The sequence below is a fragment of the Entelurus aequoreus genome, linkage group LG12, assembly GCF_033978785.1.
Source record: "Entelurus aequoreus isolate RoL-2023_Sb linkage group LG12, RoL_Eaeq_v1.1, whole genome shotgun sequence".
In the NCBI taxonomy this organism is placed as follows: domain Eukaryota; kingdom Metazoa; phylum Chordata; class Actinopteri; order Syngnathiformes; family Syngnathidae; genus Entelurus; species Entelurus aequoreus.
The window spans coordinates 42,680,181-42,696,588 of NC_084742.1; the positions used below are offsets into that span (position 1 = coordinate 42,680,181).

The window sequence follows — 16,408 nt, forward strand, 5'->3', positions numbered from 1 at the left end:
AATTCATCTAACAAGTTACAAAACTATTTAAACGGGACGATGGCAGGAAAGAAAGGTAAACTAGTTCATTTCGCAACAGGACATAAATTAGTGTGTTTATGATGAAAAAATAATGTGGTTAAAATAAGTTTGTTTACAATTGCTGTGCTGTCACTAATGTGTTAGTTTTGTGTATCGAAATATAATACAACAGTGTTGAAAAAAAAAATATTGAAACGTGGTACGTTTCAAAACAAGTAGAACCGGAATTGTGCTTTTATTTTTCCACCCACACTTCCTGTCGTGCCCAAGGAGTCTCGGATGAGGAAGTCAATGACGCTGTCACCCACCCTGGCTAAGTCATCTCCCTAATGTATGTATGTTTACATTTTCCCTTTTGGGTGTTAATATTAATAAACAATATGAATTACAGTTGTTTATTATTGGGTAATTGCGTCTGCTGTTAACAAACAGAAACTCAGCATGCGGTTATAACAATGTAGTAGTGCATGCTAGCTAGATGTTTTTATTCATTCTTTTAGCATTAGCTTAGAATACAAGGCAATAACATGTGCCAACCCTGGTCTGTATGCAGCCCTTCTTCACTATAGCATGCACCTTTAATCATAGTAGTTTCACTAACTATTTACACCTTGTAGCTTGGGTCTTGCATGGTTCATGGTGGAGGTGCAGCAGCCATGAAGCTGATGAGGCTACACTGTGTGGTGGATCCCATGGGCTGGCTGTGCATCAGCCTGGTGTTCGGCGTCTGGCTCTACAACTCCTTGTTCATTCCAAAGCTGGTACTGCTGCCGCACTACAAAGAGGGACACATTCCCTGGGCTGTGGTTGTCAGTAAGTATCCACAATGCTCTTCTGCTGTGTGGACACGCCTGCTAAAAAGCCAACTTCTCTCAGGTTACTACACCGCCTCCGCATTTTGCTTCGCCGCCCTAGTCAGAGCTTCCACAGCGGATCCTGGACGCCTTCCCGTTAACCCGGATATACCTCACTCTGGTATGGACGCAGAAGTGTCCCCAGCGAGCGAAGAATGTCTCGAAACGATGCAGAGAAAGGTCGAATCCTTGATCGCCGCTTTTGTGTTTCAGAGCGACAGCACTGGGAATTATGCAGCAAGTGCAACCTGATGAGGCCCAGGAGGTCTCATCATTGCAGTCGCTGCGGCCACTGTGTGCGCCGGATGGACCACCACTGCCCCTGGTGAGAAGCACGGACCACTCACTCCCCTGCAATCACAGCATAGAAATATAGAATACACCCACATGATCTGTTCCATGTCAAACTCATACAAGTCACACATGTTAAAAGGACTTTTGTTCAAGACAAGAAATATTGTACATGGTAATTGTTATATATTGTATATATGATACAAACCATCCATCCATCTTCTTCCACTTATCCGAGGTCAGGTCGCGGGGGCAGCAGCCTAAGCAGGGAAGCCCAGACTTCCCTCTCCCCAGCCACTTCGTCCAGCTCTTCCCGGGGGATCCCGAGGCGTTCCCAGGACAACCGGGAGACATAGTCTTCCCAACGTGTCCTGGGTCTTCCCCGTGGCCTCCTACCGGTCGAACGTTATAATATAATATATCAGTATATATCATATACTGTACATACACTACCGTTCAAAAGTTTGGGGTCACCCAAACAATTTTGTGGAATAGCCTTCATTTCCAAGAACAAGAATAGACTGTTGAGTTTCAGATGAAAGTTCTCTTTTTCTGGCCATTTTGAGCGTTTAATTGACCCCACAAATGTGATGCTCCAGAAACTCAATCTACTCAAAGGAAGGTCAGTTTTGTAGCTTCTGTAACGAGCTAAACTGTTTTCAGATGTGTGAACATGATTGCACAAGGTTTTTCTAATCATCAATTAGCCTTCTGAGCCAATGAGCAAACACATTGTACCATTAAAACACTGGAGTGATAGTTGCTGGAAATGGGCCTCTATACACCTATGTAGATATTGCACCAAAAACCAGACATTTGCAGCCAGAATAGTCATTTACCACATTAGCAATGTATAGAATGTATTTCTTTAAAGTTAAGACTAGTTTAAAGTTATCTTCATTGAAAAGTACAGTGCTTTTCCTTCAAAAATAAGGACATTTCAATGTGACCCCAAACTTTTGAACGGTAGTGTATATTATGTAAATATTACATGTATGTTATATTTTATATTGCTACTACGGTACATTTTTAGTCTATTTTATACCTGCATTGTCCTTTGCATCCTTACACTTTCCGTCCATTGTAACTGAGCGACTGTGTGGAACAATTTCCCTTGTGGATCATCAAAGTTTGTCTAAGTCTAAATCTAATAAAGCACCCAGTGGTTTTTGGTGTGAAGCGCTTGGCGTCTCTGAAAAAGGCAACCCGATCCATTAATATTATTACTGTATTGCATTTTTAACTGTCATAATTAGAGATGTCCGATAATATCGGACTGCCGATATTATCGGCCGATAAATGCTTTAAAATTTAATATCGGAAATTATCGGTATTGGTTTCAAAAAGTAAAATTTATGACCTATTAAACGCTCCTGTACGGAGTGGTGCACGGACGTAGGGAGAAGTATAGAGCGCCAATAGACCTTAGAGGCACTGCCTTTTCGTGCCGGCCTAATCACATAATATCTACGGCTTTTCACTCACACAAGTGAATGCAATGCATACTTGGTCAACAGCCATACAGGTTACACTGAGGGTGGCCGTATAAACAACTTTAACATAGTTACAAATATGCGCCACACTGTGAACCCACACCAAACAAGAATGACAAACACATTTCGGGAGAACATCCGCACCGTAACACAACATAAACACAACAGAACAAATACCCAGAACCTCTTGTAACACTAACTCTTCCGGGACGCTACAATATACACCGCCCCCACCCCAACCCCGCCCACCTCAACCTCCTCATGCTCTCTCAGGGAGAGCATGTCCCAAATACCAAGCTGCTGTTTTGTGGCATGTTAAAAAAAAAAAAAGCACTTTGTGACTTCAATAATAAATATGGCAGTGCCATGTTGGCATTTTTTTCCATAACTTGAGTTGATTTATTTTGGAAAACCTTGTTACATTGTTTAATGCATCCAGCGGGGCATCACAACAAAATTAGGCATAACAATGTGTTATTTCCACGACTGTATATATCGGTATCGGTTGATATCGGAATCGGTAATTAAGAGTTGGACAATATTGGAATATCTGATATCGGCAAAAAAGCCATTATTGGACATCTCTAGTCATAATAGTATAAAAATAATTAAACCACCCATTTTTTAAGACATACAGAAAACAAAATCATACTTTATATGGTCTAATATTGATAGTTTTTGTTTTACTGTTAATTGTAGTAGCGAATAACTCCCATACAAGTGTAAAATAAAAATAATAAACCGCTAATATAATGTATGTTTGTTCCAACAAGTGATGAGGATTATTAATATTAATACACTCTATTGCCAAAAGTATTTGATGAGAATTAATCACTTGGCCCGGCCACAGGTGTATACAATCAAGGACTTAGGCATGGAGACTGTTTCTACAAACATTTGTGAAAGAATGGGCCGCTCTCAGGAGTTCAGTGATTTCCTGCGTGGAACTGTCATAGGATGCCACCTGTGCAACAAATCCAGTCGTGAAATTTTCTCGCTCCTAAATATTACAAAGTCAACTGTCGGCTTTATTATAAGAAAATGGAAGAGTTTGGTAACAACAGCAACTCAGCCACAAAGTGGTAGGAGTGTGAAATTTGGTGGAGGAGGAATTATGGTGCGAGGTTGTTTTTCAGGAGTTGGGCTTGGCCCCTTAGTTCCAGTGAAAGGAACTTTGAATGCTCCAGGATACCAAAACATTTTGGACAATTCCATGCTCCCAACCTTGTGGGAACAGTTTGGAGCGGGCCCCTTCCTCTTCCAACATGACTGTGCACCAGTGCACAAAGCAAGGTCCATAAAGACATGGATGACAGAGTCTGGTGTGGATGAACTTGACTGGCCTGCACAGAGTCCTGACCTGAACCCGATAGAACACCTTTGGGATGAATTAGAACGGAGACTGAGAGCCAGGCCTTCTCGACCAACATCAGTGTGTGACGTCACCAGTGCGCTTTTGGAATAACGGTGGAAAATTCCTATAAACACATTCCGCAACCTTGTGGACAGCCTTCCCAGAAGAGTTGCAGCTGTCATCATCATATTGAACCCTATGGGTTAGGAATGGAATGGCACTTCAAGTTCATATGTGAGTCAAGGCAGGTGGCCGTATAGTGAACGTAAAACTTCCTGCGTCCTTTTATGTCTTTTGAAATGAAGCCTGCTTACTTTATGTAGCGTCATATTGATATTGTTTTCATAACAGCCTTTGTGGAGGGTTTTAAGTATGCAATGTAAACAAAACCTTCTGTATGTCCATCCAGGATCAATAACTGTGTGGGGGAAGACAACCACTGGCTCTTTCTGCAGCTCTGCTTCTACACCATGGTGCTCAGTTTCTTCACTCTGGTGCTGGACTTCTGCCAGTACTACTACTTCCAGCCTCTCACTCAACTAGACCAGGTACTTTGTGCGCTCACGTGTTGGCTCCATCTTTTAGTTCTAAACTGGTGCCAGTCGTTGTTTTAAAAAGTTTTACTCTGCTTTTTCTGTTGCCGTTCTACAGGAGAGGTTTACAACGCAGCACGAACTGGCTCTACTGCGACTTTCAGCGCTCATGGGTGTGGTCATGTTCGGCGGCATGTCAGCCTTGTTTTATTCTCAGCTGGCAGGAATCCTGTCGGTCAGTATGCTTACTAAAAATAGAGCGCTGTGAGAAATTAATCTCACAGGGCTACTCCACTAAATTGTTACTAGGGACATTTTTTTCAGAAAGCCATGAGCTAACATCAATGCAAGACTGACATACCTTAAAATCTTTACTAAATTGTAGTTACTTATAAAATTATAAAGTCATACATTCAAACAGAAACACCATCTCAAAGGGGAGCTGCACTTTTTTATTTTTATTTTGCCTGTCATTAATAATCCTTATAAGAGACAAGAACACGTCTTTTTTTAGGACTCTAAAGATTTTTAAAAAACGCTTGCAATATATATATATATATATTAGGGGTGTGGGAAAAAATCGATTCGAATTCGAATCGCGATTCTCACGTTGTGCGATTCAGAATTGATTCTCATTTTTAAAAAATATTTATTTTTATTTTTATTTTTTTAAATTAATCAATCCAACAAAACAATACACAACAATACCATAACAATGCAATCCAATTCCAAAACCAAACCCGACCCAGCAACACTCAGAAGTGCAATAAACAGAGCAATTGAGAGGACACACAAACACGACACAGAGCAATCCAAAAGTAGTGAAACAAAAATGAATATTGTCAACAACAGTATCAATATTAGTTGCAATTTCAACATAGCAGTGATTAAAAATCCCTCATTGACATTATCATTATACATTTATAAAAATTAAAAAAAATTAACAATAGTGTCACAGTGGCTTACACTTGCATCACATCTCATAAGCTTGACAACACACTATGTCCAATATTTTCACAAAGATAAAATAAATCATATTTTTGGTTCATTTAATAGTTAAAACAAATTTACATTATTGCAATCAGTTGATAAAACATTGTCCTTTACAATCATAAAAGCTTTTTACAAAAATCTACTACTCTGCTTGCATGTCAGCAGACGGGTAGATCCTGCTGAAATCCTATGTATTGAATGAATAGAGAATCCTTTTGAATCGGGAAAATATCGTTTTTGAATTGAGAATCGCGTTGAATCGAAAAAAATGGATTTTGAATCGAATCGTGACCCCAAGAATCGATATTGAATCGAATCGTGGGACACCCAAAGATTCACAGCCCTAATATATATATATATATATATATACATATATATATATATATATATATATAATCGAGTTTACTGTGGTTTATCTGCTATACAGTGGTCAATACCGGGGTAGAGCGGAATATACGTTAGGTCAGGAAAAAACACAGAGGCTATTTCATCCCTACAAACCTGTTTCGCAGGTTTCCCTGCTCTTCTGGAAAAATCATCCGGAATAGCAGGGAAACCTGCGAAACAGGTTTGTAGGGATGAAATAGCCTCTATGTTTTTTCCTGACCTAACGTATATATATATATATATATATATATATATATATATATATATATATATATATATATATATATATATATATGCGATGGCCCTGCGATGAGGTGGCGACTTGTCCAGGGTGTACCCCGCCTTCCGCCCGATTGTAGCTGAGATAGGCTCCAGCACCCCCCGCGACCCCGAACGGGACAAGCGGTAGAAAATGGATGGATGGATATATATATATATATACACAGACACATTCATAACAATATGTAATATGTACAGTATTTACCGTATTTTGGTCATTTTAAGCAATACTTCCTGGGCACATTTATTCCAGTGCCCAGAGCAATGCAGTTCCTACTTTGGGAAACACGTGTGTTACTACTTCCGGAAACAAACACGTGTGTGTCTGTCTTAATCATAGCAGCCTTGGTAATAGATGACGGAGATGGCTATTTTTGTAAAAATAAGGAATGGCGACCTTATGTTTTTGAACCTGAATGTACAGTACTGCGGGTGAACTGCTGGTTATAGAAGCTTAGCGAGCACCAAGAGAGCCGACAAAAATGAAGTGCTTACCCAAAATCAACAGGAAACGTCCCCGGCCAGCTGGACCAAACGCACAGCTGTCTATCGAGTGAGTCACTATGGTATCGATGATGATACATGCAGCAGATGATGCGTGTTATTACAACTACATACGCTGTCGAACTAGCTGTATACAAAAAAAAACATGAAATTTGGGCTAATAGATACTGTAATAGGATTGGTCATGTTTTTCAGTCAGTGCAGATTGGTGTCCTATCACATTGTGTAGTGCATTACAAACTCAAAAGCCGTTCAGCTGTTGGCGCAGAAGCTAGTTTACGGCTAATACCGTAGCATGCAGTCGCAAGGCGATATGTTACTGCGCTAGAAAAAGAGTTCCTCAGTGTTTGTTCTTACAATAACAATGTTGCTACAGTTTGGTTATTATACAGGTTACGGAACGTAAATTAGGTATTGTTGGCGGTTTTTGAATGCATTTTTAGTGTGATTTAGAGGCAGAATGGATTGCTCCCATTAGCTGCAGAACGAGCCGATTATTACAAATTAGAATGCAAAAAAGTAAACAAAACGTGTTCTTGTCTCTCATAAAATAGTGCAGTTCCCCATTAACACTGGTCAAAGATCCTGTACGTATATTATAGGAGCACTCTTCTCCTTATTAGGACCGACTGCAAAAATGCTTGTCAAAGCTCCTCTCTGTGACAGGAGCGCTCTGCTTTCTTTAAGTATGCTAGTTGAAGGTCCTCCATGTAAACGAAGAGCACTGCTGATTATTAGTTGTGATCACCTGCATCTTTTCATTGAAATAATGTACTATTTACTTTGTATATTCTTTAAAAAAACAAAACTCAAAAATGACTGAAATAGTGACGAAAGTTGAGGAAAAGTCAATGTGCGCCTTTTGTATTGATATACAAAACCCAAAACCAGTGAAGTTGGCACGCTGTGTAAATCGTAAATAAAAACAGAATACAATGATTTGCAAATCCTTTTCAACTTATATTCATCCATCCATCCATTTTCTACCGCTTATTCCCTTCGGAGTCGCGGGGGGCGCTGGAGCCTATCAGCTACAATCGGGCGGAAGGTGGGGTACATGCTGGACAAGTCAACTTATATTCAATTCAAGTTATTTAATGTTTGAACTGAGAAACTTAGTTTTTTGTTGCAAATATTCATTAACTTAGAATTGAATGGCAGCAACACATTGCAAAAAAGTTGGCACAGGGGCATTTTTACCACTGTGTTACATGGCCTTTCCTTTTAACAACACTCAGTAAACATTTGGGAACTGAGGAGATCAATTTTTTAAGCTTTTTAGGTGAAATTTTTTCCCATTCTTGCTTGATGTACAGCTTAAGTTGTGGTATTTTAGGCTTCATAATGCGCCACACATTTTCAATGGGAGACAGGTCTGGACAACAAGTACCTGCACTCTTTTACTACAAAGCCAAACTGTTGTAACACGTGGCTTGGTAGTCCCTTTCGGGGTCGCGGGGGGTGCTGGAGCCTATCTCTGCTGCATTCGGGCGTTATGTGGGGTACACCCTGGACAAGTTGCCACCTCATCGCAGGGCCAACACAGATAGACAGACAACATTCACACTCACATTCACACACTAGGGCATTCCTCAACTTTCTCAGTCTTTTTAGCCATTAGTGCCAGCTTTTTTGAAACATGTTGCAGGCATCAAATTCCAAATGAGCTAATATTTGCAAAAAATAACAAAGTTTACCAGTTCCAACATTAAGTACCTTGTCTTTGCAGTCTATTCAATTGAATATAAGTTGAAAGGATTTGCAAATCATTGTATTGTGTTTTTATTTACACAACATGCCAACTTCACTGGTTTTGGGTTTTGTATGTATAAAAATTGTAGTAATAGTTTACGCCCCTTACGTGTTGAAGTTTTTGTTTCATTTAAAACACGTCATTTGTGTCTGATTATGTGACGCCCCCAACGACAGGACACCACCACCTTAGAGCAAATGGCCCTCACATCAAGTGAAATGTAAGTCTCCAGCAAATAGTATTGCCACGATTTTCATTTCAATTCAACAGATTTTCATTTGGCATGGTTTCATTTTTGGCAGCGACAGCCACGGGAGACCCTGGCAGCTGGCCCTGGCCGAAGCGTGCGGCACCCACTGGAAAGCGCTGTGGTTCGTCCCGCTCCGAAGCAGACGGGCGCTCAAACAAGTTAGCAGCAGCCTGTTTCGAACACACGTGTAGCCTACCTGCACACATGGTAGGTGAGGATTACAACCACAATAGCCGCACAAAGACTCTGCGAACAGTACGGTAACATCACATGTACTCCAAATGGTATGTTCAGTTTTATCGGTACGTGTTTCCCACACAGCACACGTGTAGAGATGGGCAACGGGGCAACAGCTGGAACTATTGATGCTGCCCTTCAGACCAGAAGAAACTCTCATTTACTCAAAATAGAACAAAAATACACATTGTTGAAACTATTACTGTGGCAATTGCCCAAAAAGAAATGCTGTTATGTAGGGGCGTCCAAAGCGCGTTGCGGGGGACATTTTTGGCTTGTTTGTTATTGGCCATTTGCTTGTTTTTAAAAAAAAAAAAAGTATTATTAATGACACATATCATTCGATATCACACTGATTTGTTTTGTCACCTATACCACAAAGCTAATATGTTTTGTTCAGATAGGTTAGCATGTATTGACCAAAGTGCCCCCCCCGCATCTGTAAAATGTATCTTTATTTAATGTATTAATTGGCAAATGTTATTCATTGGAGAATTTCCTGTTTCAAGTCTTTTAAAGGGGACCTATTGTGATTATGATCTACATTTAACACACCTCTTTGTGGCCTAGACCAGGGATTCTCAAACTTTGGTACGTACGCGGGCTCCATCTCGCGGTACGCCAAAGAATCACTTAATCAAATATTGTAATGAGGTGACTCGAGCCGTTATCTAAGGTTTATCAGTCTTCAATGGAAGTTGCTACAATCGGACTACTGCAGGCCGTAGTCGACGCCAAAATAAGCAATTAAGGGCCTACTGAAATGAATTTTTTTAATTTAAACGGGGATAGCAGATCCATTCTATGTGTCATATTTGATAATTTCGCGATATTGCCATATTTTTGCTGAAAGGATTTAGTATAGAACAACGACGATAAAGTTCCCAACTTTTGGTCACTGATTAAAAAAAGCCTTGCCTATACCGGAAGTAGCGTGACGTCACAGGCTGGAGGGCTGCTCACATTTCCCCATTGTTTACACCAGCAGGGAGAGAGATTCGGACCGAGAAAGCGACGATTACCCCATTAATTTGAGCCAGGATGAAAGATTTGTGGATGAGGAACTTGAGAGTGAAGGACTAGAATGCAGTGCAGGACGTATCTTTTTTCGCTCTGACCGTAACTTAGGTACAAGGGTTCATTGGATTCCACACTTTCTCCTTTTTCTATTGTGGATCACGGATTTGTATTTTAAACCACCTCGGATACTATATCCTCTTGAAAATGAGAGTCGAGAACGCGAAATGGACATTCACAGTGACTTTTATCTCCACGACAATACATCGGCGAAGCTCTTTAGCTACTGAGCTAACGTGATAGCATCGGGCTCAAATGCATATAGAAACAAAATAAATAAACCCCTGACTGGAAGGATAGACAGAAGATCAACAATACTATTAAACCATGGACATGTAAATACACGGTTAATAATTTCCAGCTTGGCGAAGCTTAACAATGCTGTTGCTAACGACGCCATTGAAGCTAACTTAGCTACGGGATGGCGGCGGCGGCGGGCCTTGTAGCTTTCGACGACACCCCGGCCGCCATCAGAGTCGGCAAGAAACATATATTTCCCCAAAGTTACGTACGTGACATGCACATAGCGACCCGCACGTACGGGCAAGCGATCACATGTTTGGAAGCCAAAGCTGTACTCACGGTAGCGCGTCTGCTATCCAACTCAAAGTCCTCCTTGTTGTGTTGCTGTAGTCCGCCGCTAATACACTGATCGCACCTACAGCTTTCTTCTTTGCAGTCTCCATTGTTCATTAAACAAATTGCAAAAGATTCACCGACACAGAATTTTGGGATGAAAACAGAGCGTTTTGTATTGGATTCAATGGGTCCGAATACTTCCGTACCAACCATTGACGTCACGCGCATACGTCATCATACATAAACGTTTTCAACCGGAAGTGTGGCGGGAAATTTAAAATTGCACTTTATAAGTTAACCCGGCCGTATTGGCATGTGTTGCAATGTTAAGATTTCATCATTGATATATAAACTATCAGACTGCGTGGTCGGTAGTAGTGGGTTTCAGTAGGCCTTTAAGACACAAAGAGAACCATCCTACTCTGTCTGTGGGAATAGTATACTTGTTAAGTAGAACCGCTGCCTTGTTTTTAATGAATACTTAGGCCTACTATGCTACTGTATGTTGGTTATTATGGTGGTAAAACATTTTAAGCTTTGGCATTGTTAACACTCGTATTCAACGTTGTACTACATCCGTCCATTTTCTACCGCTTGTCCTATCTCAGCTGCATTCATTTATATCATAATAGGTCCTCTTTGAAGTTGTTCATCCAAAAGATCAGCTGTTTTGCAATTGGCTCCCTTACGGTATTCAAAATGAACCAAATCGTGACCTTAAAACCGAGGCATGTACCGAATCGTGAATATGGTACTGTTACACCCCTGGTCAAAAAACAACACTTTTACTTGTGTTGCTTTAACTCACTGTGAATGAAAAGGCACTTTTTCTGTGCTGAAATAGATGCTAGTTGCAACCCTAAAGCGAGAGGAAACCCTCTCAGATTCATTTATTAGAAGGAGCTTTTGTGTTTGTCACTTGTTGATTAGGCTCAATCAAATGAAGAAAAAAAAGCCTTTTGGTGCCTTGTTTTTTTGTATGTTATTGTTTAATTTTCTCTTTTGGAAAAGTGGAATTACATGCAGGATTTTTCCTATGTCTTTTACGGCTCACTTGAAATGGAAAAAAAACAAATGTAAATGGGCCAAAGCTAGCAGCTAGTTTGCTTAGTTTAGCCAAGAAAACAAACAAGGAGCTCGCTAGCAGTCTGGCTATGCTAAATAAAAACCCTCTCCCCTTGCAAAAAAAACCTTCCCATTTAATTAATTGGCCCAAACTCCGAAAGCACTCTTTTTTAAAACTACATTTTACACACAGGTTTAGTTTTCACTGCCAAACTAAGCTGCTGCTTTGACATTTCCCCCCCCCAACATTTAAGAAAACAAATTGCCCAAAATGTTTATTTATTTTTGTTATGGCTTTGATCTCTTCTGCAAATGTCACATTTTGATTTTTAGATAGTTTTAGTGAGTTTTCAATAGCATATGTAAGGCGCAAAATATACTTGTTGTTTTGTGCCTGGTAAGTTGCACTACCATACTCATCAAACTTCCTTTTGTTGGCCAAAGAATTCTTGCAATAGAGTTAAAAAAGTATACGAATATATACTTTTTGAAATATATATATGTATAGAAGTATATGCATTGTCTACTCTACTGTGTCACTTGACACACATTTACTTGAATTTGCTTTTTTGTATTCCATTTTTTGTTATCTTTAAAAAAAAAAAGTGATTTAAGGTTTATATTTTGTATTTAACAGTTGCGGTGTAATGATGTGATTGGGTTTTAAATTATATTTTTTTTACAATTACATTTTGATTTATCTTGCAACTTCTTTACCTCTGTTGTAATTTGAACACCTGGGGCTATTAATAACGCACCACGGTGTTGGTTTTTGATCACTTTTAGGAATATATTTATGTGACTTTTGCTGGATTTTCACCTGGAAACATTGAGCACTCCGTTTTGTAAAAGCAAGTTGATTATATGCAAATATATTGATTTTTGTATGTGTGGCCTATTGCAAAGTGTCTTTTTAATTCTATACTTTGTTAGACTACGAATCAATCAATCAATGTTTATTTATATAGCCCTAAATCACAAGTGTCTCAAAGGGCTGCATAAGCCACAACGACATCCTCGGTACAGAGCCCACATACGGGCGAGGAAAAATGATGTCACACATTTTTATATATATATTTGTTTTTTCTGGTTAGGAATTACATTCAATGGAAAACTAAATTATGACAACGACATTTGATGAGTGTATATGTGTTTATCAGCTCTAAAATTAGGAAAAATTATACAGTGGATTCAAGTCTAGCCTCAATTTGTTTTCTCTGCATTACATTGTAAATAGTTAATATTTTTTCTTTGGTTACTTCAATAGAACGTGCTTTAATGGCAAGAAGCGAAGAGAGCGACAGTATTAATCACATGTTTTACAAGTCCATTAACTCAAGATTATCCAATAGAAATATACTTTGACAAGATGTGATGTTTTGTATGCCTGTAATTGTTTGACATTTTAAAAACTTTTAATAACTGTGAGAAGCATACTCTAGACTCGGGGCTTGAGTAAAAATAGTCCTGTGTAGGGCTTTTTATAGGTTTCGCCATTCAATTGTGGAACCTTATAATGTAATAACTCTAAGGGAAACTTTCAAAATTTTGCCAAGTATTTACTACCAACTTAAGCAACTTTATTATTATTGTAAGTATGTATTATTGTATCCTATTTTTTTCCAGATGCATCATTTTATATGTTATTTTTTTCCAATTAGTTTTGTCTCAATACAAGATGAAGTAAGCACTGAAAACGCTATGTTTTTTTTAGATTGTAATCTGCGAATAATGCTGATTTAAGATGCCAAGCGGCGGTTCCATTGTCCCGGAGAGATGTTAAGTATCAGTGAGGCGTGTGTAATGTGTGCATAGCCGTGAACATAATCGACATGCGTCGTCTCTGAAAGCAACTCGGTAAGATGGAAGGAGCGGACTAACTTGACATCCAGGATGCACATTAGCGACGACACAACAAGACACACTCTGTGCAATTTTCAAGTCAAAGCATACGTTTGGAAAAAAAAAAAAGTATGAATGAGTTGATTGTAGATTCAAGACTTCTAAAGCAGGTCTTAATCTGCAGTAATGAAATGAGTGGCCACCTGCCAATTGTACCGTCTGTGACATCTGGCTGAACAAAAGACATTATTAGCCTTCATGCTAACTCCGTACACGCGTGTACCTGTCTCGCCCAGACATGGATTAAGTCTTAAGAAGTATTATCTGTGTTGTTATTATTATTATTATTAATATTACTACACGGTGCATTTTCAGCTTTTTGTCCATATGGGATGTTGTGTGGCGTCATGCTGAGCTCGGTTGTCCTTTTTGGTAAAGCATACGTCTGCCTGCCACGGTCTGATTGGTGCCATTTTTTTTACAAGTCTTTTCTAAAAGACAAATTCCATATAAATACAGTTGTCAATGCTCACATATGAGGCATGTTTCCATGTGTTGAATCAGCCCACGTGGGGTTTTCCATTCCCACACAGGTTATTGATTGGCCTATTGATTTTCAAATAAGCTCTCTTTGTAGAAAGTAGAAATCCAATTAAAGGTTGAACGTCAAATGCCTAATCCCATCAAGACGATGAATCGTATCGATCGATTCGTAGCGGAAAAAAGTTTGCTTTTCGACTCCTTGTAGTTTGTTGTTATAGTGATACAGATCAGTGTAGTAACGAGGGGATTTCCTGCCACATGCAGTAATGTAACAACTCCAAGCAACAGTTATTTCCTCTTTTACTGTAAAAATGTAGTCATTTATTAGCTCTGTTATATTAAAAAAGACAAACATCTCGGGCAGGGGTGTCAAATGTACGGCCGTATCAGGCCCGCAAACAGGTTTAATCCGGCCCGCAAGATGAGTTTGCAAAGTATAAAAATTAGCTGCAATTTTTTCATGAAAGAAACCGCTGTTCTAAGTGTGTCCACTGGATGTCGCAATAGCAATTCCGGTGTAACCCTGGGGCGGTATAGCTCGGTTGATAGAGTGGGCGTGCCAGCAACTTGAGGGTTCCAGGTTCGATCCCCGCTTCTGCCAACCTAGTCACTGCTGTTGTGTCCTTGGACAAGACACTTTACCCACCTGCTCCCAGTGCCACCCACACTGGTTTAAAAATGTAACTTAGATATTGGGTTTCACAATGTAAAGTGCTTTGAGTCACTAGAGAAAAGCGCTATATAAATAGAATTCACTTCACTTCACTTCACAACTCTCATCACACTGTTTAAAGATGTTGTGTCAGCTGACTTTAAAACACCCTCTGGGTTGGCCTCCACTACTCCAATCAGCGCAGGTGCAAGCAAACAACTGTTCCTCTTGTGCGTCCCACTGTCGCACAATACCTTTTCTATTGTCAATTATTCACTTAATGGATAAAATACGAAACGGCAAAATGCAGAGACTTAAGTCGATTTGACCATCATCTTTGTAGTTAAAATTCCGTGCAGCGCTCGCAATTTGTTGAGGGCACGATGTGAACCCTGAACTCTATTGTAAAAAATGTGTGTTTCTACATTTGTTGTGATTGTTCTATTCTATTTTCTGCTTAAATCTACCATGTACACATCGGTTAAGTTTGTAGTTATGTTACCTGTGTTGTCATTTTGATCATTGTTTTGTTCATATTATGATTGTAATATTTGAACGATGACAAATTAATGAGTGTGTTGTGGCACTTGCGGATGTCACTAAAACGGCGGTTTGAGGAAACACCTCAAAATGCTTTTCTAAACACGTTTTTATTTGTGAGCTGCCAACATGAGAATGCTGAACAGGAAGTGCTTAAAGTTTAATGCCTTTGTAAATACACTGAGACAAAGTCTAAGTTCATTGTGTTCTTCATGGGGTTTTTGAAACGGCTCCAATTTTTTCCTCAGAATTTTCAACTAACTTGAAGTGTTTTGCCAAGAGGATTATTTGTAATGTGAACATTTTCAGATAGTGCGTGTTCTATTTTTGTCCGAAGTAACACAAAGAAAACAAATTCAAAGTTGTCTTTATTTTTAAATTATAATGCCACTATTTTACCAGCTAAAATGAGTTTGGCACCCCTGATCTAGGGCCTTGTGCACAGAGAATTGCCAAGTGAGCAAAATAAGGAGCACAATCCATGAATATGCAGAATATATGCTGATTACCAGAACACCCACAATATTGGTAGGAGAAAATGCAAATATAATTACTTACCACACAGTGTGATTTATCAAGACAAAAATTGTACTACTTGAGCTGTTTGCGTTTTTATTTATGTGAGAAAAATACCAAAAAAATAAATAATAATAAATATATATATATATATATATATATATATATATATATATCAGACATATTGTCTATTTAGCAATATCATTTTATAATTGTAGAGATGCTGGATGATTTAGGGGCTGAATAAAACAAATTAAATTGATGCGTTTTGGTGTCCGCTAGTGTTTTTTTTTAATGTCATTAGTTTTTTCATAAAAAACATTCTTGCAATATGCATTTTCTTGCATCTAAAACTTTCCAACAGACGCTCGCAGTTAGTTCCAGCGTCTCCAGGGAGCAACCTTCAGCGTGCTAAAAAAAGTGGGTTGTATATGCACCGCAGGACTGCTTCTAAAATGCCCATAAAAAGTGGCACATGTTTGCTGCATGTTTCAAAACATAGCAAAACACCACAGAAAGAGGAATGATAACATGAATGGGCAGTAAATGAGTGTCTTCATGGTAAAAGCCGCACACTACACACTAAAGCCTCATTTAAGTAGAGCGTTTTGCAGCAGTTATCTTAGATCACACGCAACACACCAA

General features: G+C 39.2%; 1 protein-coding gene across 3 annotated transcripts; it reads left to right on the forward strand.

The window, feature by feature from the left end:
• The first annotated feature begins 280 nt into the window (after window positions 1-280).
• zdhhc21 (zinc finger DHHC-type palmitoyltransferase 21) lies at window positions 281-15,882 on the forward strand. 3 transcript variants are annotated; one of them, XM_062066020.1, is made up of 9 exons: window positions 291-356; window positions 639-834; window positions 898-996; window positions 1,089-1,200; window positions 4,423-4,561; window positions 4,665-4,781; window positions 8,639-8,682; window positions 8,765-8,923; window positions 9,034-15,882. In XM_062066020.1, exons 1-8 carry the CDS (start codon window positions 351-353, stop codon window positions 8,901-8,903), a joined length of 852 nt encoding a protein of 283 aa, XP_061922004.1. In that variant the 5' UTR covers window positions 291-350; the 3' UTR covers window positions 8,904-8,923; window positions 9,034-15,882. The 3 variants fall into 3 exon arrangements, with proteins under 3 accessions (XP_061922006.1, XP_061922004.1, XP_061922003.1); XM_062066022.1 differs by having other exon boundaries at window positions 281-352; window positions 8,765-15,882; XM_062066019.1 differs by having other exon boundaries at window positions 8,765-15,882.
• The last annotated feature ends 526 nt before the right edge of the window (window positions 15,883-16,408 follow it).